At 41.1% G+C, this 19,576-nt stretch overlaps 2 protein-coding genes across 2 annotated transcripts in view; one reads left to right on the top strand and one right to left on the bottom strand.

Moving 5' to 3' along the window:
* The first annotated feature begins 9,494 nt into the window (after positions 1-9,494).
* Positions 9,495-15,028, top strand: asnsd1 (asparagine synthetase domain containing 1). The gene is made up of 4 exons (XM_072685465.1): positions 9,495-9,570; positions 11,296-12,777; positions 13,056-13,237; positions 14,600-15,028. Exons 2-4 carry the CDS (start codon positions 11,362-11,364, stop codon positions 14,844-14,846), a joined length of 1,845 nt encoding a protein of 614 aa, XP_072541566.1. The 5' UTR covers positions 9,495-9,570; positions 11,296-11,361; the 3' UTR covers positions 14,847-15,028.
* The window catches only part of LOC140560854 (uncharacterized), a 6,244-nt gene continuing 1,524 nt past the window's right edge, over positions 14,857-19,576 (bottom strand). The window contains 6 exon segments of the mRNA XM_072685467.1: positions 14,857-15,120; positions 15,214-15,272; positions 16,718-16,786; positions 16,900-16,997; positions 18,184-18,299; positions 19,127-19,206. Coding sequence (XP_072541568.1) covers positions 15,000-15,120; positions 15,214-15,272; positions 16,718-16,786; positions 16,900-16,997; positions 18,184-18,299; positions 19,127-19,206 — 543 coding nt within the window. The 3' untranslated portion in view covers positions 14,857-14,999.

Here is a 19,576-nt window from a genome sequence, read left to right as displayed (position 1 = left end):
TTTGTATGGCCACTGCAGCCTCAGCTTTCTGTTCTTGACTGATAGAAGTGAAACCTGACATGGTGTTCTGCTGTTGCAGCTCATCAATCCTGGACTCTTTTCTGGTCGCCACAATTGTGGAAATCATATGAGTTATCATAGCCTTTCTGTCAGTTCCAACCAGCCTGGTCAGTCTCTGTTGACCTCTCTCATCAACAAGGCGTTTCCATCTGCAGAACTGACACTATCTGGATGTTTCTCTGTTCTAGAAATCCTCAAACCAGCCCACCTAAAACCAACAATCATTCCACTTTCAAATTTAATGACATGTTCCTGATGGTTGATGGTGAACATCAACCTAATTAGTCTTGCAATTTTACACAAGATGCAATTTAGCATGTTCAATGTAATAAGCAGGCAAGACCCTGGATAAGCTGGATGCATATTTGTTTGGGGAGCTCAGGCTTGCTTACATGTAGCCTAAGCAGAGTCCTTCAGATCTGTGCTCTGTGTACCAGCGCTTGTCTCTTTTATTGATTGTCTACCTGGAACCACGGCAGCTTATCAGTCATATAAACGTGACACAGGTCTCTAGCTAAAAGAGCTGAGCTTTCACTCAGCAGAGACAGATGTTCATACCTGACTTGGATTTCATAATAGTAGTAGGCCCAAACACTATGCCATTCACTGGCATGAACATTTACAGAATGTGATCAGAGGGAGGTAAAGGATCAGAGACTTTAACCTATGAACCCTTGACATATTTCTGAGGTTTTATTTTTAAGACCTACTAATCAGTAGCTAATAATTATTCAGTAAATACTATAAACCACTCAGTGACTGATAGGTGACGTGTCGTTTGAGGGAAAGGAGCTGAAGTATGGGCCCACATACAGGCCTTTAGGGTTTCAAGAGCTATAAAATGATTGGTATCATATGTTTAGATGCTTAGATAGATATTTCAAGCCACTATTTGATTTATGTATTTATTAATTTAGGTCATACAGGACTACTGCACTAAAATATCTGCATTTTCTTCATTCATGCATACTAATTATTCAGTAGCTATTATAAATTACAGAGCAATTACTATGTAATATGGGTTATTTAAGAGGAAGAAGGCCCACAAACAGGCCTGTAGTGTTGAAAGGGTTAAACAACATTGCTCCGAGGCTGCAAATCTCTAAAAACATGCACACCGAACTGATCACATGGAAACGGCAGCGAGTTCCCATGTGGTTATCACAGTGTTTTCATTACTCCTGAATGGAGGATTAAGGAGTATGAGTTTTCTACCCGTTTGTGCCATTCTAGCCCTTTCAGACGCACTTTCTCCCAGTAAAAAACTTCACACAGAACAGCAATGTAACATGAGAGCATGTTGTTTTCATCCATCTATAAGCCAGGCTATTCTCAGGCCCACATGGCTGCAGTGCTCGTAGTACTGAGCAGCTCTTTAGTCAGCAGAACTTTGGAGCACTGACAGCCATTTCCAAACAGCTTGGCTTGGATTCCTCCTCACTCGAATTCGAGGTCTTTTCTATTTAGGTCACTGCACTCACTCTCTCCAGCATTTTACTAACACAAAAAGCCCTGAAGTTTGATGACTGTGCTCGAAAACGCTGCAGAGAATCCATACAACTCAACAGCAAGCTGTAACGGGGGACGTTTCCCGGTTTCTTTTCCGCTTTTGTGTATTATGTATTATTGGGGTGCCTTTTTGTTGGGTCACTTCTCTAAAAAGCAACTGGTTTGATCCTGAGAGACAGGCCCCTCTGGATGGATGATGTGCTGAGTATCTCACTATGGTTATGCTGACTAAGCAAGGCCTTGGAGAAGTGCATGCTTTCAGATGTGATCACGTGAAGGGGTCTAGAATCTGGAAAGGACCGGTAGGATCATATAAATCAAGGGTATTATTAGGGAGTTTGGCCCTGCTTTACTCTTCTGTGAAAGCTTTGCACTAGATCTTGGAACATTGCTGTGAATATTAGACTGCATTCAGCCACAAGAGCATAATTGATGTTGGGCGATCAGTTCTGCACGCCTATTCATCTCACCAGTATTGGACTGAGGTCTAGCACAGCAGAGGATGCAGCTCCACTGCTCCACAGTCCAATTCTGAGGGGCTTTATACGCCTTTATACCCTAGCTTACGCTTGCCATTGGGCATAGTGACCTCAGGCTCGTGTATGGCAGCTCCAGAGCATCCTATTCTATCGGCAGTGCTTTACTATTTACTATGGAGATAATACAAGCAACAGATGTGATCATGTGAAGTAGTGCAGAATCTGGAAGGGATCGTAGGATAGTATGGCTTTAGTAAAGGTCCAGAAGTTTGTGGACTAAGCAAGGTCCTTGGAGAGGCAAATGTTTCCAGATGTGATCACGTGGAGTAGTCCAGAACCTGGAAAGAACCGGTAGGACTACATAGCTTTAGTATAGGTCCAAAAGTTTGTGGACACATGCTCATCCAACGTTTTAATAGGGAGTTTGTCCCAACATTGGTGCAGTAACAGCTCTACTTCTCAGCAAAGATCTTGCACTGCTGCTGTCCTATACATTGCAGTGCTAGTATACGTGTATAATGTTTATGTTTGGAAGTCAATAATCTTATTAATTGGGTTGCAGTTGTCTACCAACATACCAAAGACAGCCCCACAAATCATGCTCCACTAGACATCACAGAGATAATCAGAAATCCTCTTCTGTTAATTTGAACATCCTCATGTGTCACCTGTAGGCCTCAGGCTGAAATATAAGGTATTATAATGTGGCGGATGGTTTAGTTGCATTACCCTTTCTTAAACCGCTAAACAAAAAGAAATTACTGTGCCAGTATACCTCATTGTGTGTGGTGGTCATGGGCATTTGTTGTTCGCCTTTACAAGCAATGACACCTCATGCTGTGGTTTTAGATGAAAAGGGGCGGATTATCTGAAGCGTTCTGCTGCTGGACGACTAAAAATACGTTAAGGATCATCCCTGAAATCTGAAAAATAAAAACAAATTACTCAGGCACAGTGACTGTGCTGTTTGTTGCTCTCCAATGAAATCGCACTTCAGCGGTTTGGCTCCTGGTGTCTGTCTTGGTCATGTGACCTTTTGGATCATATGTCGCTTGTTCTCGTTTTATGGTATCCGCTTGCCTGGGCTTGCGGCGAAGCAGCAGATTCTTCAAAATCTAGATTTTAAAATCATAATGAAAATCAGTGGAAATTTACACAGAGTGCCATCTCTGTCCTTTACCTGGTGTTTTTGGTTGGCTCTGCCAGCTGTTTACTTCTCTAGGCATATCATGTTTCTCCTAAAAGAGATCAGACATCCTTGGAGTGCAGCAAACTCTGGAATGTGGACGAGATCCAAGCGAAAAGAGACGTTACACAGGTGCGCAGAGTCAATAGAGAAATCTGCAGAGTTCATGTGCTGCTGTGGCAATGACCGAGGCCAAACAAACCGGGGTGTTTGTGACACTGGAGGCCGCAGCACACGAGCAAACACAGGTCATGTGGTCAACCACTAAGCCTGTTAAGAGTGACCAAGCTCAACAGGGCTATAGTGCAGAGTGGAGCGCACCACACAAACAAACACAGTGAATCAGTAAACGCTTGTTTAGGTTATTATGAATGTAGAATCTGAAATTTCTCAAAACAGAGGAGTGAAGGAACTCCTATTACCGAGTATGGGCAAGCGAATAAATGGAGCTCCTGTAGTCAAATGACCTGTTTGAAAGGAGGGGGCTGTTTCTGAGACGTGTACGTGCGAGTACAGTAGGCTACTACACAAAAGCCTTCTGCGTCTGAGGAGCTGACATGTGAAGCTCTTTATCTGGACAGTACGAGTTATTTTATGTCTTCAAAATTATTAGAAGAAATACAAATAAAAAAAACACAAAGAACCCCTTTCCAAAGCTCTCCTGGAGAAAGCTCAGCGTTTCAGTTCCTGTTCAACATCTAGTTTATCTAATCAGTTCCTCATTAAAGTAAATCAGGTGAGCCGCTGGTGGAGCTGGAGTTCACGAGGAGGTTTTACAGAGACCACTACTAATGTGTTTCATTGTTAGAGGAAAACAAGAGTTTCCAAAGCTAAAGTTAAGAAATTATTAAAGGTACCGAGAAAATGGGAGCCCACAAATCTGCGCAAGACGTGGTAGACCACCAAAACGTCCCCTCTATTCAGATAAACAGCACTTAAGGCTTTAGCAAGAGACACTTGTCCATCCTTCCACTGTGAGAAGACGACTCAGCACTATGGGCTGAAAGGATGTGGAGCCGATCAAGCAAACAGACAAGCAGAAGAACATCGGATCAAATGAAACAAAGAAGTCACTGCTGTTCTCAGAACGATGAAAGAACCATCCCCGAGTCCAGACCTCAGCATCACTGAAACCGGAAACTGAATGTGTTTGGACTGACTCTCCTAAAACGAACAGAAGCTGTAATGAAGGTGAAGGGTGAAAACACTAAACACTCAAACATCTGACATTAACACTCAGTACTGAGTCATGATCCGTTCATTTTCTTCTAAAAAATAAATAATTTGGAGACATGAGTATAGATTTTAAATAAAGGGTGGTGGTTGACCTTTTCACAGCACTGTTTATGTCGAGGATCTTCAGGATTTACACACACACACACACATCCATCTATCCGTCTATCCATCTATCTATCTATCTATCTATCTATCTATCTATCTGTCTATCTGTCTGTCTATCTATCTATCTATCTATCTATCTATCTGTCTGTCTGTCTGTCTGTCTGTCTGTCTGTCTGTCTGTCTATCTATCTATCTGTCTGTCTGTCTGTCTGTCTGTCTGTCTATCTATCTATCTATCTATCTATCTATCTATCTATCTATCTATCTATCTATCTATCTGTCTATCTATCTATCTGTCTATCTGTCTATCTATCTATCTATCTATCTATCTATCTGTCTGTCTATCTGTCTATCTATCTATCTATCTGTCTATCTATCTATCTATCTATCTATCTATCTGTCTATCTATCTATCTATCTATCTATATATATATCTGTCTATCTATCTATCTGTCTATCTATCTGTCTATCTGTCTATCTATCTGTCTATCTGTCTATCTATCTCTCTATCTATCTGTCTATCTATCTGTCTATCTGTCTATCTATCTATCTATCTATCTATCTATCTATCTATCTGTCTATCTATCTATCTATCTATCTATCTATCTATCTATCTATCTGTCTATCTATCTATCTATCTATCTATCTATCTATCTATCTATCTATCTGTCTATCTATCTGTCTATCTGTCTATCTATCTATCTATCTATCTATCTATCTGTCTATCTGTCTATCTATCTGTCTATCTATCTATCTATTTATCTATCTATCTATCTATCTGTCTATCTGTCTATCTGTCTATCTATCTGTCTATCTATCTATCTATCTATCTATCTGTCTATCTATCTATCTATCTATCTATCTATCTATCTGTCTATCTGTCTATCTATCTATCTATCTATCTATCTATCTGTCTATCTGTCTATCTATCTATCTGTCTATCTGTCTATCTATCTATCTATCTATCTATCTATCTATCTATCTATCTATCTGTCTATCTATCTATCTATCTATCTATCTATCTATCTATTTGTCTGTCTGTCTGTCTGTCTGTCTATCTCTCTCTGTCCAATGAAAAACATGTATCTCTAAATCTGACTTTACAGGAGAAGGCTAGGATGTTCTTAACTTTCAACAGAACTTGAAAAATATGTAAAATAAGAGCATTTTGATTGGTCTATTCATCCAGAATTATCAACAGTGTTCAATTTCTTTTTGTTTAGGGGTTTAAGAAAGGGTAATGTGACTAAACCATCCACCACAATATAATATAATATCTTATATTTTAGCCTGAGGCCTACAGCCCTCCCCCCCTCCTCTCTATATATTTTTATTTATTTATTTATTGAACTGCTGGGACTTACAACCCACAACCCGGACTATTGATGACAAGGCTGTGGGTTCGATACCCGGGCTTGGCAAGCTGCCACTGTTGGACCCTCGAGCAAGGTACGGGGCTCCTGGAGCTTTGCCGCAGTGGCTGCCCAACGCTCCGGGCATGTGTACTCACAGTCACTGTGTGTGTTTGATCACTAGTGTGTATGTGTGTGTATGTGTGTGTGTGTGTTCACTGCACGGATGAGTTAAAGGCAGAGGCCAAATTCCATGTGTCCAACACTAATAGTAAATATGGTCTCGTCTTGTCTTACTGCACCTTTTGTTCCCTTGTGCTCGTACTGAGCAATGGTATTAAAGAGCTATCTGTCTATCTACAATACAATATTAATAATAATAATCTGCATCTTCCAATTATGTCAGAAAATGGAGAAACCAGGTTTTTGACATGATGTCTTATTGAAATATTTGCTGGAAGCAACACAGGAGGGTGGACAGAAGTGTGTGGACAGTTTTCTCTGAGAAAATCCTCTTACTGGGTGAAAGGTGAGAGTGGGTAAAACCAGCTCGACCAGCTCCCTCCACTTCAGTACCAACACCGGCCGCTAGACGCCGCTGTGAACACCTCGCTGCCCCCCTAGACACACACCAGGTAAACAAGTACGTCAGTCTAGCGCGACGGGGCTTTTGGAAGCATGTGGCTCATCGCTAGCGCTGCCTTCAACATTTTCTGAACATTTCTGCATAAAATGTCTTTCAGAGGCAGCGAGCAGACGGACGACCTCGCTCAGGACGAGCGCCCAACCAAAGAGGAGCTGAACACCAAGGTGGGCTAGTCAAGGTGGGCTGGACTGTGGACACGTCCTCGTCCAGACGTCCTACCGAAAGCATGGGCACGAGTAGGGAATTCGCCCCCCTTTGCTCCAGTAACAGCTTCAGATCTTCTGATGGCTTCAAATTAGATGTTTAAATACTGCTGTGAGGATTTGATTGCAATCAGCCACAGGAACCTCATTGAGATCAGGTACTGATGTTGGGTGACTAGTTCTGGGCCACTCCAACCCATCCCAAAGGTACTGGATGGCACTCTGTCACTCCAGGGACCCCTGTCCCACTGCCCCACAGCCCAAAGCTGGGGGTCTTAATACCCATCTAGCTGGGACCCTGGTATTGGCTGCTCCAGGGTGTCCCATTCTGTTGACAGAGCTTTTCTAAGGAGCTTAGGGCTGCACCGATACCACCTTTCCCTTTCGATACCGATGCCAGATTTTCAAGTATCTACCGATACTGAGTACCGATACCGATACTGAGACCAACTCTGACTTAAATACTCGACAGACGGCTCTAAATCCTCATATTTATAGTGTTACATTTTTATAGGTTGTACCTTTTAGAGCTTATACCAAATAAGATCTAATATGCTTAAAAGAACAGTGTTTAGTGGGTGAGGAACTGCAGATTTGTGAAGTTTTAGAGAAAAGAAATGACCACAATGCAGAAACACCTGCAGGTAGGGAAGCAGATTCCTGCAAAGCTTCACCAAACATTTTTAAATTGTGTTTAAAATTCACATTTCACATTCAGGTCCCCGTCTCTGTGTCAATTTTGGTTGGTGTGGCGCAACAGATAACACCACTGAGCTACCACACCATGTGGGTGATTGGGGTTCGATTCCCGGTCTGGGTGACTATGCTGTGCTACACCAATAAGAGTCCTTGGGCCAGACTCCTAACACTACACTGGCCCACCTCTGTAAGTCGCTCTGGATAAGGGCGTCTGCTAAATGCCGTAAATGTAAATGTAAATGTAAATTTCTCCTGAACTTCAGTGTTTTCTCTTTAAACAAGCTGCTGAAACTCCACTTTTGATTTCAGAACTACATAAACGACAAAAAAAAGTGCTGAAAGTTTAATTAAATGTCTTTTACTGGTTGTTTAAACAATTGGTTTCAGAACAAACTATGCAAATTAAATTTTTCTACATAAAAAACAAAAAAAAACCCAAAGAATGTAGGGCATAGGGTAGGTCGATATGGTAAAAACATGATCACGTTATTTAAAGAAACCTTTAATGATACATGATCATCATCACAGACTAAATACCCCTGTACTGAATACAGTGACTTATATTCCACATCTGCTGCACTTCATCTAATTAACAGTCTGATTAATCTGTTGGTAATGAAGCCTGCAATCGATCTGTTCTCTTTAAGCACTAACATTATCCTCCATATGCTTAAAACAACATATTGTATATCATAAGAACAAAATTTATCATGAAATGTGATGTGAGATATCGTCATATTGCCCAGCTCTAGTGGGGCGTCAGTAAGCATCATGGTATCGGTGCTCTCTATTGCCGATACCAATACTGGGTGTAAGTTCCAGTATCTGCGCCGATACCGATATGGGATCAGTATCGGTGTAACACTAGTAAAGATGTTTTTATGCTTCACTAAATAAATAAATACATACTTTATTCCAAATTTGCAGCACTGTGTCCAGTTTAAGATGACTGATTACACTCTTTGTATAATAAAAAGCAAAAAAAAAAAAAATGCAGTGGATGAGTGCAGTGGATGAGTGCCCTCTAAGCACTGATGATGTCCACAATGTGCTTGAAAAAGTCTGTTGAGCGACACAATAACTAAATTTATCACAGGATTAATCCAATATTGTCAGATTGTTCATTTGGAAAACGAAAAATGTTGCCAAACTGACCAAACTGTTTTCATTTTCCTTGACAATAACTGCATTTATCACAGTACAGCATAATAATTGTCATATATTACCTATTAAATATCTGTGCACCTTATACTCAATACCTCTACTCAGAATCACACTTTCTGCAGTCTGTCCTGTACTGTATTGTTTTTGCTATCGTTTTGTTCCACGTTGCACCCTTTTTCTGTAAAAAAAACATAATTTCATTTCACTGTGTACTTGTACAGAGCTGAAATTACAGTAAAAGCCACTTGACTTGATATTTAAAGGAGTTTATGGAGACATTTGGATGTTTTAATGTTTTTTTTCCCTTTCTTTTACAAACTTCTGATTTTCGTTTTACAGATCAAGGAGCAAAAGGTTTTAGTTGATGAACTGTCCAATCTGAAGAAAACCCGGGTAAGAAATGCTTATTGACTCTCTGTATTCATGATTACATTAGATTAGTACTGTATTTTGGCGTATTGAGCAGTTAATGTTCATTAGATGTTTAAATACTGCCACAGGACTGTCATTGAAATCAGGTACTGATGTTGGATGATGAGTTCTGGGCCAGACTGGGACCAGAAACTCCACTTCAACTCATCCCAAAGATACTGGATGGCGCTCCGTCACTCCAGGGAACCACAGCCCAAAGCTGGGGGTCTTATTACCCATCTAGCTGGGACCCTGGTCTTGGCTGCTCCAGGGTGTCCCATTCTGTTGACAGAGCTTTTCTGTGGAGCTTATACAAGCTTTATGAGGCCGCTTGATACGGGACAAAATATGATATCATGATATTTAAAGATTAATGTTCTGGCAAAACTAAAATGTGTTGCTGTCGGAGTAAATATGGGATTGTCTGTTGACTGTTTTCTTACAGAAAGTCTACATCCAGCAGCCCAACAGCAACCTCTTCTTCCTCACTGACAAAGGAGAGACGTTGGGCTCCTGTAAAAGTAAGGTTTCACCCTCACATTGCTCCAGTTAGAGATGGCATAACAACACAGTTTCCTTTGCAATACCAATACTGATATCAAAAGCCTGAGTATTGGCTGATACTGGCATAGAGGCAATACACAGCTAACAGCGTGAGGTCACACAGTGTGACTCTGTGCGGATTCAGGCTGGACGTGTAACAGGATCAGGACTCCTCCTTTCTTTTTTTTTTTTTACCCCCGTCATCCTGCTCAGCATTTTTTGCTATACCCATTAAGGCAATAATCTTTTTTTTTTGGGGGGGGGTGGATTTGGGAATTCTTATTGGCTGCACAATTATTGTGATAAACAGTAATGTCAGTTATCTGGTACCATATCTAAGTGTTTTACACTATTTTGCACTAACTTAGTGTAAAAAATAAAGGTGCTATAAAAGGTTCTTTGAGTAAAGCTGTAGAAGATGTGTGTAAAGAACCTTTTAAAGACTTTGGTAAAGAAATATAGCATCAAATGAAGGTTTTTATTCATTTATTGTATTTGTATTAAACTAGAGAAGGTTCCTCTGTTGCAGAGCTCAGAGAACTCTATTATTAAAACACTGTTATTTTTAAGAGTGTGATATAATATAATTGCTAATTACAAAGTGGTCTAATTTCTAATATTACTAGCAGAAGTCATTTGTATTGATAACTAGTTTTTACTTGGTTATAAAATTATATGTTTAAACAACCAGTAAAAAAAACAAAAGTTGAGTTTCAGCAGCTTGTTTAAAGGAAAAACACTGTAGTTTAGTAGCTTTTACACAGAGACGTGAACCTGAATGTATATTGTCTATTGCCAGGCATAAGCTAGAGGGGTATAACCCCCCCCAGCATTGAGCTGTGGAGCAGTGAAAGAACTGTGTTCTCTGGAATGATGGTGGTGCTTCATCTAATACTTTTAGGATGAGTTGAGTATGATGAGGTGGGGTGGTGATCATCATCATTATCCAACATCCTGATCTCACTAATGCTCTTGTCACTGAATACAATCAAATCCTCACAGCAATTCTCCTCCAAAATCTAGTAGTAAGTCTTCTTCCCTGGACAGTAGAGGCACTTACTCCAACAAAAGCAGGATCAACTCAATTTGATTTAATTTGGATAAACTTGATTTATGAGCAGGTGTCCCAATACTTTTGTCCATAGTGTATCAAACTGTTAATGCCCAATGTAAATAATACATGGGACTCTCATTACTCTGACTATCACTGCCATGACTATATTAAGTTCTATTGCACCATGATTAGTATATTATGATTATGATCAGAACATTTTAACAGTTTAGATGGTTTGGTAACTTTTATCAATCATTTATAAATAGTTCTGATCAGAGGAGGACGGGTCGGTCCCTCTTGTGAGTCTTGGTTCCTCCCAAGGTTTTCTTTCTCCAGCTCTGAGGGAGTGTTCCCTTGACACTGCCGCCGTTGGCTGCTCACTGGGGGTCTTGGATTTTTCATGTCTTTTTATGTTATTGATCTTTTACTAATTACTGGTTACTAATTATTGATCGTGTACAGTTGTAAAAAGCACTATACAAATAAAACTTTGACTTGCTTGGGGAAGAAGATAGAAGATACAATAAAGGAGAAGAAACGTCTAGCAGACAAAAACAATGTCTAGAACAGTCAGTTCATAAAAAAGAGGCTAAAGCCAGTTCAATCATGAAACCATAATGCTAAGTTTCAATTTTGCATTTTTCCACAGGAGAACTGGACAAAATGAAGAAAGAATATCAGGATCTGTAAAACTGAGAACTGCTGTCTAGCTGAAATGTGTGGGATCTGCTGTGTGGTGAACCTGACTGCATCTCAATGTGAACTTCAGAAACCCGTGCGTGAAAGGCTCCATAACCGAGGGCCCAGCTGTAGCCGAGATGTTACAGAAACGGCCACGGATTCGAGCTACAGCTGCCTTTTTTCTGCCCATGTGCTCCATATGAGGGGAGCGTTGACTCCCCAGCCTCTGCACGATGATGATGGAAATATTCTCCTCTGGAACGGTGAGGTGTTTGGTGGTTTAGCAGTGGGAGCTGAAGAAAACGACACCAAAGTGGTTCTCCGACATCTGTCTAAGTCTGAAGACCCGTCAGATGTGTTGTCTGTCCTGTCTGTAGTTAAAGGACCCTGGGCCTTCATTTATTACAGGAAAGTCGACCACTGTATCTGGTTTGGTCGGGATTTCTTTGGGAGAAGGAGCCTGCTTTGGAGCTGTTGGTCTGAGGAGGGCTCTTTTACCCTGAGCTCAGTGTCGTCTCGATTGCCAGATTCTGATTCGTCCCAATGGCTTGAAGTACCAGCATTTGGTGTTTACAGGATGGACTTGAAAAGCTGTTCACAGAGTGGAAGATTGAAGCTTGAGCTCTATCCATGGGTTTACCTCGGGACTGAGCCACCGAATGACTTCAGCTGTGAAGGTCTGCCCAGTTCTGTCTCCTTGGTCCTGAATGAGTCTGGTCTACTCCTCACCTTTCCTGTTCCTCCAATGAACACGTCCATACATGCAGTTCTGCCTAATGATGAACCACCTCGCAGTTCTTCTCTGACGTCTCCTGATGACCTTAAGGAGTTTCTGAAGAGCACTGAAAAGCGAGAGCTTGTGAGCGGTCTTATAGACGTGCTGGATGAGGCCGTCCGCAGGAGGGTCCAGTGCCTGCCTCTTGCTGATACCACTAGCCCACCCGAGACACCAAAAGATAAAGAGGAAGCGCAAGTTGCCATTCTCTTTTCTGGTGGAATTGATTCAATGATTCTGGCTGTTCTGGCCGATCGTCACATCCCTTCTGACAGACCGATAGATCTTCTCAATGTTGCCTTTAAACTTCAGGAATCAAAAATGAATCCAGGGTCCAGAAAGAAACAACCCAATAACAAAAAACAACAAAGTAGTGCCGACGTCGCGCCATCAGATCGACCCGCAAACTGCTTCAGCGTCCCAGACAGAATCACTGGTCGAGCTGGACTGCAGGAGCTTAGAAACATCAGTCCTGACCGAAAATGGAATTTTGTTGAGATTAACGTTACTCAAGAGGAGCTTAAGCAAACGCGGGAAAAGCGCATCTGCCACCTGGTGCATCCTTTAGACACTGTTCTGGACGACAGCATAGGATGTGCTGTGTGGTTTGCAGCTAGAGGAACCGGCGTGGTATCAGATGGAGCAGAACAGAGGGAGCACACTTCAACAGCAAAGGTAGCTGTTATTATATTTTTACCTTTTAACTTTAAAGGTTAGAAGCCCTGTATCTCCAAAATGGCAAAACACCTTCTGAGCTTTCAATAGAATTCAGTGGAAAAAGTCAGTGGATTTTTATTGGTCCATTCATCATCAAACATTTAAACAATGTAAAGAACAATGGCAAGATTCACATTCTGTCAAAAAGTGAAAATCTGCAAATATTTGACAGCAGCATGTTTTTCATGCCACCCCGGGTACAGGAAAGCTTCAGTGTTTGTTTCTTGTTTTGGCAGGTGGTTCTGACTGGCATTGGAGCGGACGAGCAGTTGGCTGGTTATTCCAGACACCGAGTGCGGTTTAAGACCTCAGGTCTCGAGGGCCTGGTCAAAGAGCTGGCCATGGAGCTGGGCAGAATATCCTCCAGGAATCTGGGACGAGACGACCGCATCATTGGAGATCATGGAAAAGAGGCCAGGTATATCAGACGCCGGAAAAAGCCAACATATGTTTTGTGCATTATTTTTGGGAAGGGTTTGTGAGTAGTGTGCTTTTCCATGGGATGCATTCCATACAAACAATATATATACTATATGTCAAATGTTTGTGGACACTCCTATTGAATGCGTTCAGCTACCTTATGTTGCACCCACTGTTGACACAAAGATATAACCAATAGAATAGGACTCCCTGGAGTGGTTAAACATATACTTTCAGGATGAGGTGGGGGTGGTGATCCAACATCCTGACTTCACTAATGCTCTTGTCACTGAATGCAGTCAAATCCTCACAGCAGTTCTTTAAAATCTAGTCCGTGGACAGTAGAGACAGTTACCCCTTTTTAATTTCCTTGATTTTGGAAGAAACAATGAATGAGCAGGTGTCCCAATATTCTTTAGTGTATGTATAAATATTATAAATATACAAATACTGTATAAACCCAAACATGAGGAAATCTTTAAGCATTAAATGATGTGACCATTTGGTCCAGTAGTTTTTCTCTAACTGTAATGTGTTGGTAAGTCATTTATTACATTTGTAATTCAGTTATATATGGGAGGCTTATGCAACCCACCTATTAATATTATTATTATTATTATTATTAATAATAATAATGCTAAGCTGTACACAGTAAAACAACAAGGAACTATATGTGGACAAATTATCTGAATTAAATAAAATAATATATATTCATTAGTAATGCTCTGATTGCCTTTATCATTCTTTACATCTTCAGACAGTCAAAGTAGTGGGGTCTTTCAAGCCAGAATTATGCTAATTTATTTGCTTTTAAAACATATATCACACTTATCATTATAATATACTTCTAATGTAAAATGAAAAATTAATGAGTGTTTAGGGAAAAGAGGAACTCCAGCAGTTTTTCTACATTTCTGCATGTAAATGGTCAAGACATCAACAAAGTCATTCTGAATGGATTGGTGTAAAATGTGTTGTTTTAGGGAATATGACCAACTACAGGGGGTCTTGATGTCTGCAATGGAAATATATATACACCAGTGAATCTGTGTGCATCTTCTGAGTGTATATATGTAACACTGATTTGAGTATTTGCTACTATTTATTGAAGTAACTTACTGTCACTTTGCTTTTAGAGTCATTACACATCAGGTTCCCATTAACTCTGCTGTAAACACCCCTCCCTTAGAGAGTTTCTCTAGAACTGAGAGTTTTCCACCAAGCTACTTTCAATATGCCAATATCACAATCATCTAATTACTCACAAATGTGAAAAACTGCTGGAATTCCCCTTTAAAAAGAGGCCATGTTCATGTGAAAGCAGAGCTTCATTAATACTGGATCATACTCTTTCTCCCAGGTTTCCCTACTTGGATGAGGACGTGGTGAGCTTCCTGAACAGTCTGCCGGTGTGGGAGAAGGCAGACCTGTCTCTCCCCCGGGGAATCGGGGAGAAGCTGCTACTGAGACTGGCTGCCATAGAGCTGGGGCTGGGGCCCTCTGCTGTACTGCCCAAGAGAGCCATGCAGTTTGGCTCCCGAATTGCCAAGTTGGAGAACAACCATGAAAAGGCATCAGATAAGTGCAAGAGACTGGCCACGAGTTAGCACAGGCTTTTAGAATGTTGTTTATTACACAAAACGTGAATCTGTACGTGTTATAAAGATTTTTTTTTGCCCCTTAGAGCTGTTTGCCATCAGTAGATTTGGACTCCATTCAGTTCTCCATGCTGTAAAACTGTTCTCAGATCCTAATGAATCCTATATTAAATAAAAATCTGGATTTTTAAGTTGCTCCTTGAAGTATTTGTCACATTCTCTGTAGGATGGAAGATTTCCCACGTCAAAACGTCCAGATATCTTGTAGACGTACACAGGCCTCCTGAAATCAGAAATGTAGATAGACACATACCTTGGTGTGACCAAGCACATCATATTGGACATTTTGGGAAGTTTGGGAAATGACGTGAATTACCTTAATATAAGCCATGATAGAAAGGTTCCTGGGGCATCTCTCTCTTCAATTGGTCCAGTCTGTGTGGAAAGGGTTGATGTCTGCTGTTAGAAAAGGAGCTGTCTTAAGGCCCTTACATAAACAGCCTTCAAGAAATGCAGCCTTCAAGCTAAGATCTTCCACTGAACCAAGTTAAAAGAAGCCAGCAGACTCCACTTTTCCAGGAACTGGATGTTAAAGTGAAGGAAATCTGAGAGTAAATAAATGAATCATGTCTTTGGAATATGGTGTTTGTTTATTTGCCTTTGGAAAGTGTAGTGTGAGGCCTTCAGCTGACCAGGAAATTGGCTATAAAAAAAAAAAAAAACAGCAGAACTACATTCAGTCAAGGGCAGCTAATGGTGGAGGGTTTAGATATGGGCATTTCTGTGGGACATCTTTCTGACCTGCACGTTGCTTCATCATCTTTGAATGTTTTACAGAATCAACCAGCGTAAAGAACATCAGGGCAAATCTCCAGATTTATCGGTCCAATGTGCATCGGTCCAGAAGTCCTGGTCTTTGTCTCTGTGTTCTCTGGCAAACACAAGGGCTTCCTTCTTGCACACTAAAAAATTGTAAATGTAAATTGTACTATGTACTATTACTGTACTATATACAGCGAAATGTGTCCTCCGCATTTGACGCATCTGTGGTAGTGAACAGACACATACACATACTAGTGAACTAGCGGCTCCAGCAGCCAGGGAGCAGAGAGGGTGAAGGACCCAAGAGTGGCAGCTTGCCGAGCCCGGGTATCGAACCCACAACCCTGTCCTCAATAGCCCGGAGCTCTAAAAGCTGAGCCACCACTGCCCAATGAGCTATTTTTAGTGCAGGCATAGGCATGGTCCCTATACAGGGTATTGACTGTATGTATGATCGAGTGAATCTCAGATCATAGTGACAGCGCCTTAGTCTGCTGTCTGGCCTCTTTCTGTTGGTAGATGCCGTACGTTGAGGTCAGATGATGAGAGCTACATGCAGATCCCGTGATGACACTTTTAGGACTACTGGACACTTCTTTATGAATTTGGTCTGATCTTAGGCTGAACTTGAAGGGACGGTCTGATCTAGCCATATTGACAGTTGTTTTAAATGTTCTCCACTTGTTTATTAATTATTTTTTGAAAAGTGGAACAGTGGCTGATTTTTAACTGTTCTGGGATCTTTTTAAACCCCTTCCCAGACTCTGATTCTGCATCTGCAGCCTTCTTTCTGAGGGTCTCAGAGAGCTCTTTGGATCTGGCCATGGTGATCTTCTTCACCACTCACTTCAACCATCAAGAGCAGACCAGACTAAACGTCTGAGGTTTAAATGAGACAGACTCCTCCACAATCCTCTCTAACCATGTTTTTTTAAGGGTGTTTTTACCCTTATTGTGCATATGTGTGATACAGGATTTGGGGTGCTGAACAAAACCTTGGGTGCCAGGTAAGCTAGAACCCCCACTGGCACCTACTGCGAATGACCAAACTCCAGTACCTCCTTTTCCTTCAGAAAGGCGTCCAAGAGGGAAAGTGTTGTTCTTGAAAACAAGTAAAAACAGGGACACTGCAAAGAAACACAGCTGAGTGAGAACATCTCAAAGCAATTTCTCCCGTCATGCTGTATTAGAAAGAAGTGTTAGTGATTGAAGTGGAGCCGAGACTGTGATGTGAACGTACAGCACTGCGGGAGTTGGTCTCAGTTGGGAGAGGTTTCTCGGTCATGCACTGCACCCTGAGGTCCGAATCCACTTCCAGGATGCCGTACTTTGATGTTTCTGAGAAAGTAAAGGATAAGGATGTTTTTCAGTCAGTTTGCAATTCATTCATTTTTATAAATAAATGTAACACTATAAATTAAAGCAGCATTGTGTGAGAAAGTATTTTCTGCTGTAGTAGTGATGATGGCTGTATGTGTGTGTCTTCCGGTGGGGTCGTACATCGTTTGAGTAGTTTGAGCATGACGGCCTACTTTTAGATCTAAGGTCTGCTCCTTTTAAGTGAAGAGCTTCATTAGAAATAGGTAGTTTTAAAGATTATTTATTTATTTATTTATTTTTAAGAAATGTTAAATCAGTACCAGCTGATCATCCAGATTTCTGTATTGGTATCAGAAAAAGGAGAATTATTTCCCCCTCTTTCTCCCAAATTGGCACTACCAATAAACCCACCCGGAGCTAGCAATGCTCCAGACACTAGGAGGGTAAGGACTTAACAGTCAGCCACCGCCTCTTTTCAAACTGCTGCTTTGGAAGAAAGGGCTGGGTCCCAAACTCAACCTCACCAGCTAACTGATGCCTGTGCTGGCAAACATTGCTTAAAAGTGATGAGGAGAGAGAGCACGGCCAATTGTGCTCTCTCAGACTCCGGTAGCTGATGGCAAAGCAGCACAGCTCAGAATTCAAACTCGCGACCCCCGGGCCATAGTGGTATTAGACCACTGAGCCCTCAAGTAAGTCATTTTAGGATAAATTGACTGAACATTTTTTATATATATTATATAATTAAAGGCCATGGTAGTTTCTCCATATCAAAAGTATGTCATTTACATGTTTTACAGTAGTTATTGAATAATCTAAAAAATAATGACTAACTCATCTGTGTTTATTATTAAAGTGAAAAACACTTGCATTTAAAAGCTTAATGGGATTTTAGTTAAAGACATTTAATCAGACACTACTTGTCCATATGTGCGTAAATATTAGTGACCGTGCTGCCTTTGGGAATAAAGCCAAATCAGTTCAGATGTTTGAACCACTAATAGGGCAAAACTGTTTAGAGGTTTTTCATAACAGCTTAGGAAGGAAAATAGTCAAATCATTATTCAGGAGTGTTTAACAACATACCGGAAAAAGAATGTCGTAATAAGATACTTATTGCAAAATTAACAGTAAACACCCCAAATGTTACCAGGAAAATTGCAAAACAAACCCAAACCCAAACAGCAGTGTGCACCCTGCTCACCCTCATCCTTGCACTGATATGACAACACCAAGTTGCTATCTTTATCCTTCCTCTGCAACTCAGCGAAGCGCTCTGTAAACGCCCTGAGACTGAAGTCCTCTTTGAATAATGTGTCGCTGTAGAGGAACAACACACTGATGTCAGTAGAATGTGGTGGGCAGGTGGGCAGGTGGGCAGCTACTAGTTAGGTTTACTCTGTTACAGACATTCTTGCAATTTTGATGGATTTGTACTTACCTGAGTATCTTCAATCAGTTCTTTGATTGATGCCATAGAAGAACCACTTTTGGGTCCATAAAGGACCGTGTTAGTAGTGCAGGTTCTTCATTCTCTATTACATAATCTATTAATGCTTCTTTATGGATGCAAAAGTGGTTCTTTTGTGGCGTTGCTCAAAGAACCCTCTGAAGTAGAGCTGGGCGATAATAATAAAAAAATTAAATCATGATATTTAAAGACTTTTATGATATACAATATTTATTGCAGTATTTCATCATGTAGACAAAATGCACCCACAGCGTAAAATAAAAAAAAAACTGCTATCCAAATACTCTCCCATACTTAGTATCGTGATTTTACTCAAAATATGCTGCACGCCATTTAATTAAAAAAGACTGATTACACTCTTTGTAATAAAATGTGCTGTTTAAGTATCCACAATGCACTCGTATGCATACTGTGTACCACAATAACATCATTCATCACGATACGATAAACTATTGCCATATTGCCCAGCTCTACTCTGAGGCACCTTTGTCCTGAAGAGTGTGGAGTCCAGCAGCCTTCAGTCCTTGAAGTACTGAAACCTTCCACTGCAGGTCTTTAAGTGTCTCTCGAATCATTACTGTACAGAATTAACTATGCCTTTTAATCGTGTATGGGTTTAGATGAGTCCACACACCTCTGATGTAAAGGTTTTTAGAAAAGGCTCCAAAGGACATACCCTCCAATCACCAGGACATGATCATCCACTCCGAAGTGCTTCACGGCCAGCTGAAGGCAAGCAACTGCACCGAGACGTTCCTGTGGAAAAATAATGACAATTATCTGACTGAAAACGTATTAGTTGAGTCAGACTAGTCGGTCTGAGTATTTCTAGAACTGCTGATCTAGAAATACTGATCTGACGCATCCAGTGAGCAGCAGATCTGCAGAAGGAAACTCCATGTTGATGAGCGAGGTCAACAGAGAATGGCCAGACTGGTTGGAGCTGACAGAAAGGCTACAGTAACCCCTCTGTCCAACCTTGAGGCAGGTGGACTACAACCGGCTGTGGTTCTCCTTTTGTCAGCCAAGAGCAGATAGCCGTTAGGCTGCAGTGGACAGTTGAAGACTGGAAAAATGCAGCCTGGTCTGAATAATCTTGATCTTAACCGATGGAAGGGTCAAAATT

The sequence above is a fragment of the Salminus brasiliensis genome, chromosome 8 (assembly GCF_030463535.1).
Source record: "Salminus brasiliensis chromosome 8, fSalBra1.hap2, whole genome shotgun sequence".
Classification (NCBI taxonomy): Eukaryota; Metazoa; Chordata; class Actinopteri; order Characiformes; family Bryconidae; genus Salminus; species Salminus brasiliensis.
Note: the sequence above shows the minus strand (reverse complement) of the source record. Positions and strands in the feature narration are given on the sequence as shown.